Source organism: Branchiostoma floridae, chromosome 13 (genome assembly GCF_000003815.2).
Source record: "Branchiostoma floridae strain S238N-H82 chromosome 13, Bfl_VNyyK, whole genome shotgun sequence".
NCBI lineage: Eukaryota > Metazoa > Chordata > Leptocardii > Amphioxiformes > Branchiostomatidae > Branchiostoma > Branchiostoma floridae.
Window position 1 is genome coordinate 2,750,583 of NC_049991.1, and position 11,742 is coordinate 2,762,324.

Sequence of the window (11,742 nt, forward strand, 5' to 3'; positions counted from 1 at the left end):
ACGTCTCATCAAGCTTGTCGCAGTAGACATGCTCAAATGGGTCAACCGGTCCAGTCTTATTTGGGTCAATAAGTAATGTGAGGAAAGTCGTGTAATGTGCATCAAGGACACAAGATCGGTGCCACGCAGCCGGATTCGAACTCGAGACATTTCGGTCCCGAGGCAAACACAAACTAACAAAGATAAATATAAACACAAGTAACATAATATTTATTGAAGTCGGCGATATTTTGTTACTTCCAGAAACATTTATTATCAAAAGTGTTTATAACGTTATACAACTTCATTTATTGCTAGCGTGCTATGTCAGTGCATTTTTATTGCTCTTTTTATCAAATGCGGTGCAGACCTATTTTCAAGCATTGAGTATTCTCGATGAAACATGAACTGAAAATGAAATCCTTGCTTTTATGAACAATTCAAAAGGTTTCTCTTAAGTAAAGTACATGTAGTACAAATGTAGTTCAGCGATAACATTGCATTTCTACTGTTTACGAATGACATTAATTTAGTCTAACTTTGCTCTTATCATCATAGGCTATAAAGTTACGCTATTAAGCTGAAATTAAAAAAATGTAGTAACTTTGAATGTGAACAATTATTTTGCGACACCAAGCTAACAAAAGAGATCTCATCCTAGATACAAGAATTGTAATAGAAATGCCTTGTTCCAAACTGATACATGAAAGTTAGTAAATGCAAATTTGTATCATCACTTTAAAAGGTCTGTAACTGACGACTTTAATATTTGTGGTCACTGCTCTTTTTCCACGCCCTTCAGTAGGGCTGTATTCAAGACTACAGGGGTAGGACTTAATGGTGAAGTGTTGGTCCAGCTTCAGTGTGGTGTTAGTCCCTGGTGTCAGCTCCAGTCCAGGGGCCTGAAACGAGGCTAGCAGAGCTCTGTAGTCAGACACCAGGTCAGGCATGCCCTCTGCAGTTGTAGCGGGGTAGCGGTTCGGGAAGCCCTCAATGTCCTCTTCCAGATTCACCAGTGTGCCTAGATATGGCAAAAAGGAATAAAAGAACGATCAGTCCCACAGAACCCACAGACACCAGGTCAGGCATGCCTTCTGCAGTTGTAGCAGGGTAGCGTTCCGGGAAGCCTCCAACGTCCTCTTCCAGATTCACCAGTGTGCCTAGATATGGCAAAAAGGAATAAGAGATCAGTCGGCCCACCAATATTTAAATGCATAAAAAGTACTAGTAACAAGCAAAATGAATCGCTGTTGGTTACAAAAAAGGAATCTAAGAAAAAGGTGAGAAGGAGAGAGAGAGAGAGAAAGAGAGAGAGGAGAGGGAGAGAGACAGGGAGAGAGAGAGGGGGTGAGAGAGAGAGAGAGGGGGAGATGGAGAGAGAGAGGGGAGAGAGAAAGAGAGAGAGAGAGAGAACCAAGGTTGGTCCTTACTTTGGACTGGGATCGTTCTATCTCCACCCAGAGTGGGAGTTGCAAAGGCGAAGGGTCTCGTGTCCTCGCCCCCCCTGTACTGCAGGGTGGTGGTGGTGCTGGTTTGGTACCAGTGAGGACTGACTCGCCGAGGCCCGCTCTCACAACTTGGAACTGAAACAACAGGCAGAGTGGGTCAATAAATGTTGTACATTATCATGAAATATAGCAATCCTGACGTTGACTTCATTCTTATCAATTGCCCATTGTTTTTAAAGACCGGGCATTTAGGGATATCAAGTGAACGGACGGTGTAATATTTTGAAGAGAACTGTAACATGTTGAATCCTGAAACTATTGTTGATTTGATGTTCCTAGATACTCTGTTTAAAGCGGTACCCCCGAATAAAGGTGAACGAGCATTACATCATCCCCATAGCAATCATTGTCAGCAAGAATTTGATTATCTGTATATTATTTCATATTACATGCATTTTACAACGATGTTGGCAAAAACACATTTTACATGACAGAGGAGTATACTGATAGATATTAAAGTATGAGCTTGATGATTTCTCAGAACTGACCTGCGTCAATCTTGTACACGGACATCTTGTACCAACCACCGCACTTTTGTCGTGAGTTGCCACGGCAACGGCTGTTACATTCACCGTCACACACCCTCTCACCCAGGTCGTTGAAGTCCTCTTCTGTCCCACAGTGACAGTCGTGGAAGTACCAGCTTCGACGGGAGCGCTCAACGGCTTAGGAAAGGCAAGGAAAAAAGATAATCATTGAGTTGCTATCAATTTTCTTCCAACAGTGACTGCTTTAAAGATAAAGTGCGTACCAAATTTTCGATGTCTGACAGCACATCTTGGTCACGGAGAATGACCTAGTCTCGATCTCGCGAGAGAACACGAGACTAGGCCAGGCTTGCGAAGGCCATTCTCCGTGACCAAGATGTGCTGTCAGACATCGAGAATTTGGAGGTACGTACTCTACCTTTAAAACAGTCAGTGTTGGAAGAAAATTGATAGTAACTGGATACATACGTGATACACACGTAACTCTTCAACGATAATCATTAAGAATCTAACAAAATTCATAACAATGCCATGTTACATGACTAAACAAAATCCATTTCGGCGAAAGACAAATGGCAAATTGCACAGAATATATCATAGGTTCTGAGATTCATATATATAAATGTACGCACCGGCATAGTTAAAGTCGGCATCCCTGCATGCACCTGTGCACCTCTCAATAGTCATCCAACTATGCGTCAACACCTTTCTTGGAAACTTGTGACGATAGGAATCCTGGTAACATCCTTGGTATTCTGGAAATAACAGCAAATCACCAAATCAATCGAAAAATCCAGAATCCAATCTAATGAAAAGTATAACAATCGGTATATTCAATACTGCCTAAACCTATAGTGAGACCCGCCGAGACCCGCGGTTTTGTTAATATTTGTGTGTTTTGTTGCCTTTTACATCATACTTTTCGTTCTCTGCCTGGCCAGACGCCAGATGGGAAATATGAACCTAGCATAAAGCTTCGGTCACGGCCTGGTTCTGAAGCTACGGATCTGTCCCAGTGTACTGCTGGATACCACCTGGGTACTTTTAGGTGTTTTCACGATTACGTCACGGTGCCTACCTCTCGCCGGGTCCAGGGTTGATTTTAACGCGGAGTTTTAAAAACTCCAGGGCCCGGCGGTGCCCAAATATAGCCCAGTAGCCACAGGGCGCCCCACGATGACACGTAGGTGTAAAAAAAAAAACAACGACAACAGCCTTTTCCAAATTGTGACCATATTATAGCGTAATGGGTTTGCTTACCGTCAGTTTTCAGCTCCTGCACATCTTGTACGACACTGGTTAGCCCCAGCTCTTGCAGAGTCAGGGGGAGGTCTCGTGCCAACGCTTCTACTTCCGACTGAAGTTTGTCATACTCTGTAGGGGCTGGTTAGTTAAAAAAAGAAACATTAGTCTTGTATCACCTGGTCATGTGTTTTGGGCTGGGGTTAGACCCCTCTCCTAAATGTGTGAAGGAGAAGGTAGTAAAATTTCATATTATTTGACTTATATAAAACATTGAAATGTGCAAAAGTAAGGCCAAAGAAAAATTACAATTGATACGGAAGTTCGAAAAAAAGGGGATTGAACATGTGGAAATAACTTGAGGTGAGGACAAATGCTTATTTAGAGGCTTTTCATTCTTTAGAGCTGGACAAAACAAATTCATTTCTACCTGAGTGTACACTAATGAATAAACTCTAACCTGTAATCTTGTAGACCTCATTCCCCCAAAATCCGCCTTCGCCGTCCGCTGCACAGGTTGTGGAAGGTCCGTACTTGTTGTAGGTGTTGAGCCCATCAGCAGACCCAGCACACCAGCCGCCATGCTGTACAGCAAACATGGGGAAACCACGAGAACGTGCTACCTGGTAACACTTCTCTATGGCGTTGGCTCGTGCCCTGTAGCTGCCATCTAAACGTGGATCTGACCCTTCGAGCGTCGGAATGGCGCGGTTGGCTCCGTCCTTCCAGCAACCCAGGCTGATGTACGGACTTTCGCTTCCTGTGTGAGGTAGGAAGTATTTCTGTAATTACCTTCGCCGAGAAGGTTATGTTTTGGGTAGCGTGTGTATGTTTGTCTGTACATGTAGAAGACCATCATAACTGGAGAACGCCTGAATGGATTGTATTTATATTTGGTATGTGGGTAGGTCTTGATCAGACCTGGAAACGATTAGATTTTGGGCCCCCTAGCGGCCTGTTAAGGTACTGCAACGGAACTTCCGGGTTTGATATTTCGAGTTCTGAATATGCTGTGGCTATGCTTTTTGAGTGGTAGACAGCTCTTGATGTCAAGAGTAAGTGGTGTAGGTTTGGGCCCCCTAGCGGCTTGTTTTGGAACTGCAGGGCAGGTTTGGTGTCAGAATTTGAAAGGGAACTAGAAAGGCCGACATTTGCTTAAGAGCAAATACAGCATATTTCAGCCATACGCAACATTGGACTGTTCCAAATCACCCCTGCGCAAAAAAGGAACATCCTCTTAACAGTACATTATCCCCCAAAGTGGACTGGTATTGTGAATTGATTCCAGGTAAAAACAGAGCTTGCTTCTATTTTTCAGAATGACAATAATCACACCTTCCATTCAGAAAATTTTCATCATGACTGAAAATTGTTGAATGACTTCATGTAATGTCATTAACAATTTTCAGTACGATAACTAGGTGTAAGTTTAAAAAAGTATAAGCTCCTTGTGATGTGGGTACATTTATTATTGCAGTGAACTTTTTTTATTCAAGTAGGGCATACGATTTAATAATTATCAAGCAGGTGCAGGTACTGTAGGAGCGTTTGTTTTCTTCAAGCTGTAAAACTGTTAAACTGTTTTACTTTGTATGCAATCAGCCATCGAGCCTATTCTTATTTTAGTTTAACAACTTCCTGCCAGACCCGGAAGATACGATTGAACCTTGTTCGAGGATTTATTTTCGTCTGTCTGGTCAGTCTGTTCATACCCTGGCGCTGAGAGTGTTTTATTGGGCTGAAACTCTGGCAGTTTAAAGTTACTTACAATTTAAATGTTCAAAGTTTATGTCAAACAACAACAGCACTAGGAAATGTGTAGACAGGTGGTCACTATAGAGAAAATGCTGATCTATTGACTAGGAGCCATACGTTACACATGATTTCAGTACACTGATCATTAATCATATAAACATTGCACAGGTAAGCCAATTGTTTAGATGTACAATTAAGTTCAAATAATTCTGAAGAGAAATATTGATGAGAAAATAATCATTCTCGCCACTGTCTAACTTATAATTACGTATCAAAACTAAACGCAGATTTTCTAACTAACGCACCTTTCGCCGACTTCATCAAAGGACCGCCGGCTATCAATCAAACACGGCTGTTGATTAGACTTAGAGTTTCAAACAGTCATGTGCTGTGTGCCAGTTGACAGCGAACTTCATGCTACGTGATGTTTTACATTGCTTGGACCTTCTTTCCTACAGCGGTGCTTCTACAAAATATTTAGACTGTAACACTGAGTCCCTTCTTGAAACATGTCCATGGGAATATCAGCGAGGCGGCGACGTAGGGATATCAGACCGTCAACAAATGTCGCACGGCGGCTAACGGCGCAGCGAAGATACTAGCGCTATAAATAAGCGCTTCAACTAAGGATGGCAACCCGTACAACATTTTTGTTTACTGTTGAGCTAAGTAAAGTTTGTTGTTTATGAGCTTTTAGTTGTCTTTGAAGCTTTGACCCGAAATATTTTAAAGTCAAACTGCTGAAGAGAAGTAAGTGACTGCTACGATTATCGTAGATATGGCCCTAAAAAAACTGATAAAAGAAGCCTTCTCAATAGTCTAAAATGCAAGAGCTTCCGGGGGGGCTTCGCCCACCTTGGTCCCCCCCACAGTGGCCCTGCCCCTGGACCCCGCCAGGGACATTCGGCGGCCCCCGGACCCCTGTCCGACACTTTGAAAAAATCCTGGCGAGAAGTCTGTACGGCCTGAGTCTTCAAGTTAACGTATTGTGTGGTCCCGCTTATGAATATTAATTAGCCTTCGCTTTCCTCTTCGCTGATTGGCTGAACCTTTAATTGAATTAACTCTTCCTGCCGGCTAGATGCAGGTGCAGATGTCGGCTCTGTGGGGTGAACGTCCGAAAGGTCATGGCATGGAGAGCGAAAGGAAACCAATTTCCCCTAAAAAAGTGCTGTAATTAAGCCTTTTACAGTACTTTATGCCAAAAATTTTACTTGGATCATTTTACCAACTATCTTATGCCTATCTATACGAAATGTTACTCATACCAGGGTACAGGGGTGCAAAATATACCGTTATAAGACCGTCAACAACAGTCGCACGGAGCTAACAGCGCAGCGAAAATACCATCGCTAGCGTTTCAACTTCGGATAACAAGTTATAAGTACTGTTGAACTCAGTAACGTTAAAGTTTGTTTTTAGTTGCCTTTGACGGTTTGACCTGAAATAGTGTTACGCTAAACTCCTGAAGAGAAGTTAAGTGACTGCTGCGACTATCATAGATATGCCCCTAAGAACTGATACAATATAAAGCCTTCTGAATAGTCTAAAATGCGAGAGCCTTAGGCGGGCTTCGCTCCCCCTGGCGGGAACACTGCTATATACGGGATCATGAGGCCCCGCTTATGAATATTAATTAGCCTTTGGCCTCCTCTTCGCTGATTGGCTAGGTCTTTGATTCAATTAACTCTCCGGCTGACGCGCACAGGTGTGGCTCTGTGCGGGGTCACGGAAGGTCACGTCAGGAGGCCAAAAGAAAACAAATTTCTCCTCAGAAAAGTGCCAAAATTAATCATTTTAAAGTTGTTTATGTCAAAAATTTTACTTGAATCTTGTTACCAAGTATCTAATGCCCATCTATACCAAATTTCAGGTCATTTAATTGTAATACCAGGGTACAGGAGCCAAAAGTGTCCTTTTTCGGTCAAAAATTGGCCAAAAATCGCAAAAATAAGCATTTTGTTGCACTGTACACCAAAAGTGTTATTGAATTTATATGAAGGGATTATCAAGGCACATCTGTGTCAAATTTCAGCTCATTCGGTTGCAATACCAGGGTACAGGAGCCAAAAGTGTCCTTTTTTGGTCAAAAATTGGTCAAAAAATCGCAAAAATAAGCATTTTGTTGTACTATACACCAAAAGTGTTATTGAATTTATATGGGGGCATTATCAAGGCACATCTCTGTCAAATTTCAGCTCATTTGGTTGTAATACCAGGGTACAGGGGCCAAAAGTGTCCTTTTTTGGTCAAAAATTGGTCAAAAAATCGCAAAAATAAGCATTTTGTTGTACTGTACACCAAAAGTGTTATCGAATTTATATGGGGGCATTATCAAGGCACATCTCTGTCAAATTTCAGCTCATTTGGTTGTAATACCAGGGTACAGGGGCCAAAATACACAGTTTTGGTCTAAAATTGACCAAAAAATCTCAATAAAATCATTTTAGAGGCAGATATGAAAAAACTGAGAAAAAAGCATCAAGGTATTGGCCCATTCTACCCCTGTGCCAAATTTCAGGTCATTCGGTCCAGGAACGGCGGAGATGAATAACTTTGAAGATTTGACAGGAGAAAGAAAGAAAGAAAGAAAGAAAGAAACATTACGAATACAATATATTTCACCATACTATGTATGGCTGAAATATAATAACTCAAGAAGGGGTTGACGTATTGTCATGATTTTGGGTATGTAGATAGCTTAAGAGATGCTTCATATAATTACATATTAATTATGCAAATTGGAATCTAATTTGCATACTTAATTAGGAAACCTTCTATACATACTCAGTTCCATTATAGGACATTACAACATGTGACATTTGTAACTGAGATAGAAAAGAATATTGATAGATATGTATTATGCAAAATAAAAACCTAATTTGCATAATTAATGAGAAAATGCTATAATTTCATTTCGGTAAATGATGGGCACTTCTTATTGGTAGCATTTGGAAGTTATGTACAGGTGAACATCGTGAACATTGATTATGCAAATGAGGTCCTCATTTGCATAAATTATCAGAAAATGCGATGAAAATCTTTTTAACATAGATTTTTTACGAAAAGATAGTTTAACGTAAACTTTACGTCTGTTTGGTGGAGGAGATGATCAAGTAATAGAATTCATGCTAATGAAAACCTCATTTGCATAATTAATGACAAAAAATTGATACAGCAGTTGTAAAGGGTACAATTATTTGGCGAAGGTATGGGGTCGTGGAACTCTAGTTATGCAAATGTCCTCATCTTTAGCATCATTTTCATATCATCTTGTACTGCATGATCATTTGTCTAATACCCCTGTCACATTGCGCTGCGCGAAAATCGATTGGACGACGAGTCTGCGAGATCTAAATGACATTTTCGGCATGCAGTAATACGTCCGTTTTTTTCTCGATAAAAAAAAAAAAAAAAAAAACTTGTCGATGGCATTGCTGCCCATACGGCCGGTGAGGCTATGGGACCGGTGAGGTGATGCGATTTTTAGGAGTCGCCCGATGTTCCCTGTTCACCGAAAGTTGTTCTGAAACCCCTGTCACATTTTCCACGATCTTCGGGGGTACTGCGCGATCGCTGGAAGGTCGAACGATTTTAAGATTGACAGAGGTTCGCGTGTATTTTTCGCCTAAATACCGTCCCTGTCACATATAAGCGAGACTCGGGCGATCGCCTAAGAATAAGTCTATAATAATGAGCCTCACATGACATTCTATAGGAATGAAAATATAATAGCGGAAGATGAATCTGTTCATACGTGCAGAGCGCTGAGCTCTCGCCGAGTACACCAGAGGTGACGTCACTGTCAACACCACTGTCAGTAGCTTTATATCCAGCGCCATGAGGATTCGGGATATACTTTTGGCTTAGGAAAAAAAAGAAGAAGAAAGTAAGTTATGTATGTATTATAACGCATGCCGTTGTTTCACGGAGTTTCGGTAGATATTACATGTACAAACAGCCCACTGGGCAAAGTCCTACCGCGTAAAAATCCTACCGGGTGTTAACGATTACCCCGGCGGCAGAGAGCTGCATCTGGCCCGTAAAGAGCCTACACTAGCTACGGTAGGCCGAGCCACGAATAGACCGAATTCCAGGTTAAGTTCAACAATTCCTAGTCACTGCCATGATATTTTAGTTCAGCCTGAAATACAACCATGCATTTAGTTGAAATGGTTTAGCAAAACCATTTTGAAAACTTTGAATACACCATTTTCATACAAAAACAGGTGATAAATTCAGGTTAAACACACAACACATTTTCAAGCATACCATGCACACGTGAGCAAAGGAGGTATCACTTACAAATACTGTAAATTCAGAAACTTTCGCGGTGGTTTAATTTTTGTGGTTTTTGCGGCGGCCGCTTTACCGTGAACTACCGCGAACTACCGCGAACATTTTTTCCATAACAGTAAGAGACTACAGTGCATAGTGTTACCGCGAAAACCACCGCGAAAAGTCCATTTTCCCGCTACCGCGAAATTAAATTTCCGCGAACTTAAATGCATTTACAGTATCGGAATTCCTTGCTGCCACCCACCTTTCAGATCCTACCTGTTGTTTTGTGTTCCCCGTTACTTCCTTGTGACGTCAATGTACATACTTGACTTATTTCCGCAAGGAACTGTCATTCTGATTTGTTTTGTAGGTCATGGATGATACCCCTTCCTCTGTTCCATCATAAACTCAGTAAATATCATAAACAGTAAGGGCAAGAAAACCTTTCATTTTTGTGGTGGGATGCAAGTAAATAAAACCAGACAGTTCTCAGAGAGTAGAATAGACAGGGACGGTACATGGCTGGATAATTCTTTGAATGAAGATCTATAATTTAGGTGGATTTCATGCGACCTTATAAGTTATGTGCACTTTTTTTAGTAAGGCCATACTCATTTGATCATATGGATGACATCCTCTGGGAACCACAAAACTGATGCGAGCGTGCGAGTAAAAAATGTTTGACAAAAAATTTGCCTTCATTATGGTCAGGAAGGTTGAACAAATGACTGAATATCCAGAATATAGTATACCAAATAATAGATTCGTCACTTTTGTACTTACACATAATCTTTGACCTTGTAATGTTTTATGACAGCAGCACACGTTTTCCACGATTTATTTTTGCAATCCATGGCATATCTTTGCTTATTTTCTTGGTAAGATTTAGAGTATGGTTGAAAACTTTTTTTATTATTTTGGAAACGGCCGAAAATTGATGCGGGCGCGGATGTCATCCATATTATGAAATCAACATGACTTATAGCAAAAAGGTAAGCATGGGGCTTGTAAGCTAAATGAAAATTTGAAAATTGTTGTTTTTTTGTGTTATTGAAATAGAAATAGGTAACTTTTTACATATATGATATTATATTACAGATTGAAGTGTGTTCGTTTCAGACGTGCTCAGAAAGTGACGATGTTACGATGGCTGCGATACCAAGCAACGCCGCACCTAGCCTGTATCGAGCGTTATTGAGGCCCAGGTATGGCATAATAGGTATGTGGCACGAATTTCAGGCCTTATTAGAGAGCCACAACACGTATTATATATAAGCTCCATGGATATAGATCAGACAATTGACAAGGAAGTGTTCTGCATGAATAAAGGTCAGACCATCAGATGACAAAAAGAAACCCGTAATCCTGTGTATAAAGCCAAAATGGCGCTTCCCAGAAAGCATAATTTGACTTCAGTAATACCTCCTTTCCACAGGGACGACGCTTTCGCCGCGCTCTCTCTGCGACCTAAAATTTGACGTAACCCTCAACGAATTGTATAGAAAATAAACGAATCTTTTCACAATTTCTGTGTTTTGTTGTAGCTCAGTCACACTTTTACGTCTTGTATGATATACCCAGTGTGAAAGTGAAGGTTAGTAACACACAATTATCTTATTTAGGTCGCAGTGAGAGCGCAGCGCGATCGCCGTCTAGCGGAAAGGGGGCCAACTTTCATTCAGAAAACTAGTATATGAAAGAAACTGAAGGTTTATTTAAAACATGACACTGATATGGAAAGTCATTAATGCTAAAGCTGCTACTTTGTTTTCTTTACAGCAGTACAAAATGTTAACAAACTAGAAATGCTGCAGATATTTAGTGTTGCCAAACAACCCACTATCTCCAAAATATCAATTCAGAAGTGGAGTAAGACACTGTTAAAAACAGGGTACAACTGTTATCTGCCTATTTTCAATTTTCTCCCTAAATTGATAATGTCCCATTACTGACTTTGATACAGTTTGATTTTGAAATGCGTGTTTTCGGAATTTTTTTTGGAAAATACTCCAATACAAACTATCACAATATCATTACTTCTACAAATCTACATAATCGACAACTCATGACAGAACATCATTGTCATTTTCATGATTGTAAAATTACATCATAGAAAGTCATTTTTTGGTTCCAACACATAGAGAAATGTGACCCACCTCATCCAGTGTTGCTCCCCTCACTGACTAGAGATAAGACAAGCTTAACACAAAGTCAATTTTGGGGCCACGTGTTCTTATAACGTCACCTACCCTTCTGGGACTAATGACATATCTCCCTCACAAAGACTGGGCAGTTAGCCTGGCATGCAAACCCAGGGCTCGAAATACTTTTTTTCTGCATACCTGGAGAATTACCAATGCAAAATACATTAAAAATTACCTGCACCAGGCAGATTTCACCTGAACCTCTCTGAAAAAAATTAGGATCAGTACGGATCATACTAAAATTGTACAAGAACCATTGCTATTTTTTTCTTTTTATGCTTATAG

The 11,742-nt window shown here is 40.8% G+C and overlaps 1 protein-coding gene across 1 annotated transcript; it reads right to left on the minus strand.

The window, feature by feature from the left end:
* Positions 1–207: 207 nt before the first annotated feature.
* On the minus strand, positions 208–8,824 carry LOC118429462. Its single transcript, XM_035839945.1, has 7 exons — positions 8,730–8,824; positions 3,678–3,977; positions 3,236–3,358; positions 2,608–2,730; positions 1,976–2,152; positions 1,410–1,562; positions 208–1,000 (listed from the first exon to the last, which is right to left on the minus strand). The coding sequence occupies exons 1-7, from the start codon at positions 8,812–8,814 to the stop codon at positions 690–692; spliced, it is 1,272 nt and encodes a 423-aa protein (XP_035695838.1). The 5' UTR covers positions 8,815–8,824; the 3' UTR covers positions 208–689.
* Positions 8,825–11,742: the final 2,918 nt, after the last annotated feature.

What these genes read in the sequence shown, in the direction of transcription:
- LOC118429462 (XM_035839945.1), bottom strand. Translation starts at nt 8,814, where the DNA reads ATGGCGCTGGATATAAAGCTACTGACAGTGGTGTTGACAGTGACGTCA. An exon ending in GAGAGCTCAGCGCTCTGCAC is followed by an intron (nt 3,978 to 8,729) that starts GTATGAACAGAT and finishes TACCTCACACAG; the next exon opens with GAAGCGAAAGTCCGTACATC. An exon ending in TGCCGACTTTAACTATGCCG is followed by an intron (nt 2,153 to 2,607) that starts GTGCGTACATTT and finishes GCCTTTCCTAAG; the next exon opens with CCGTTGAGCGCTCCCGTCGA.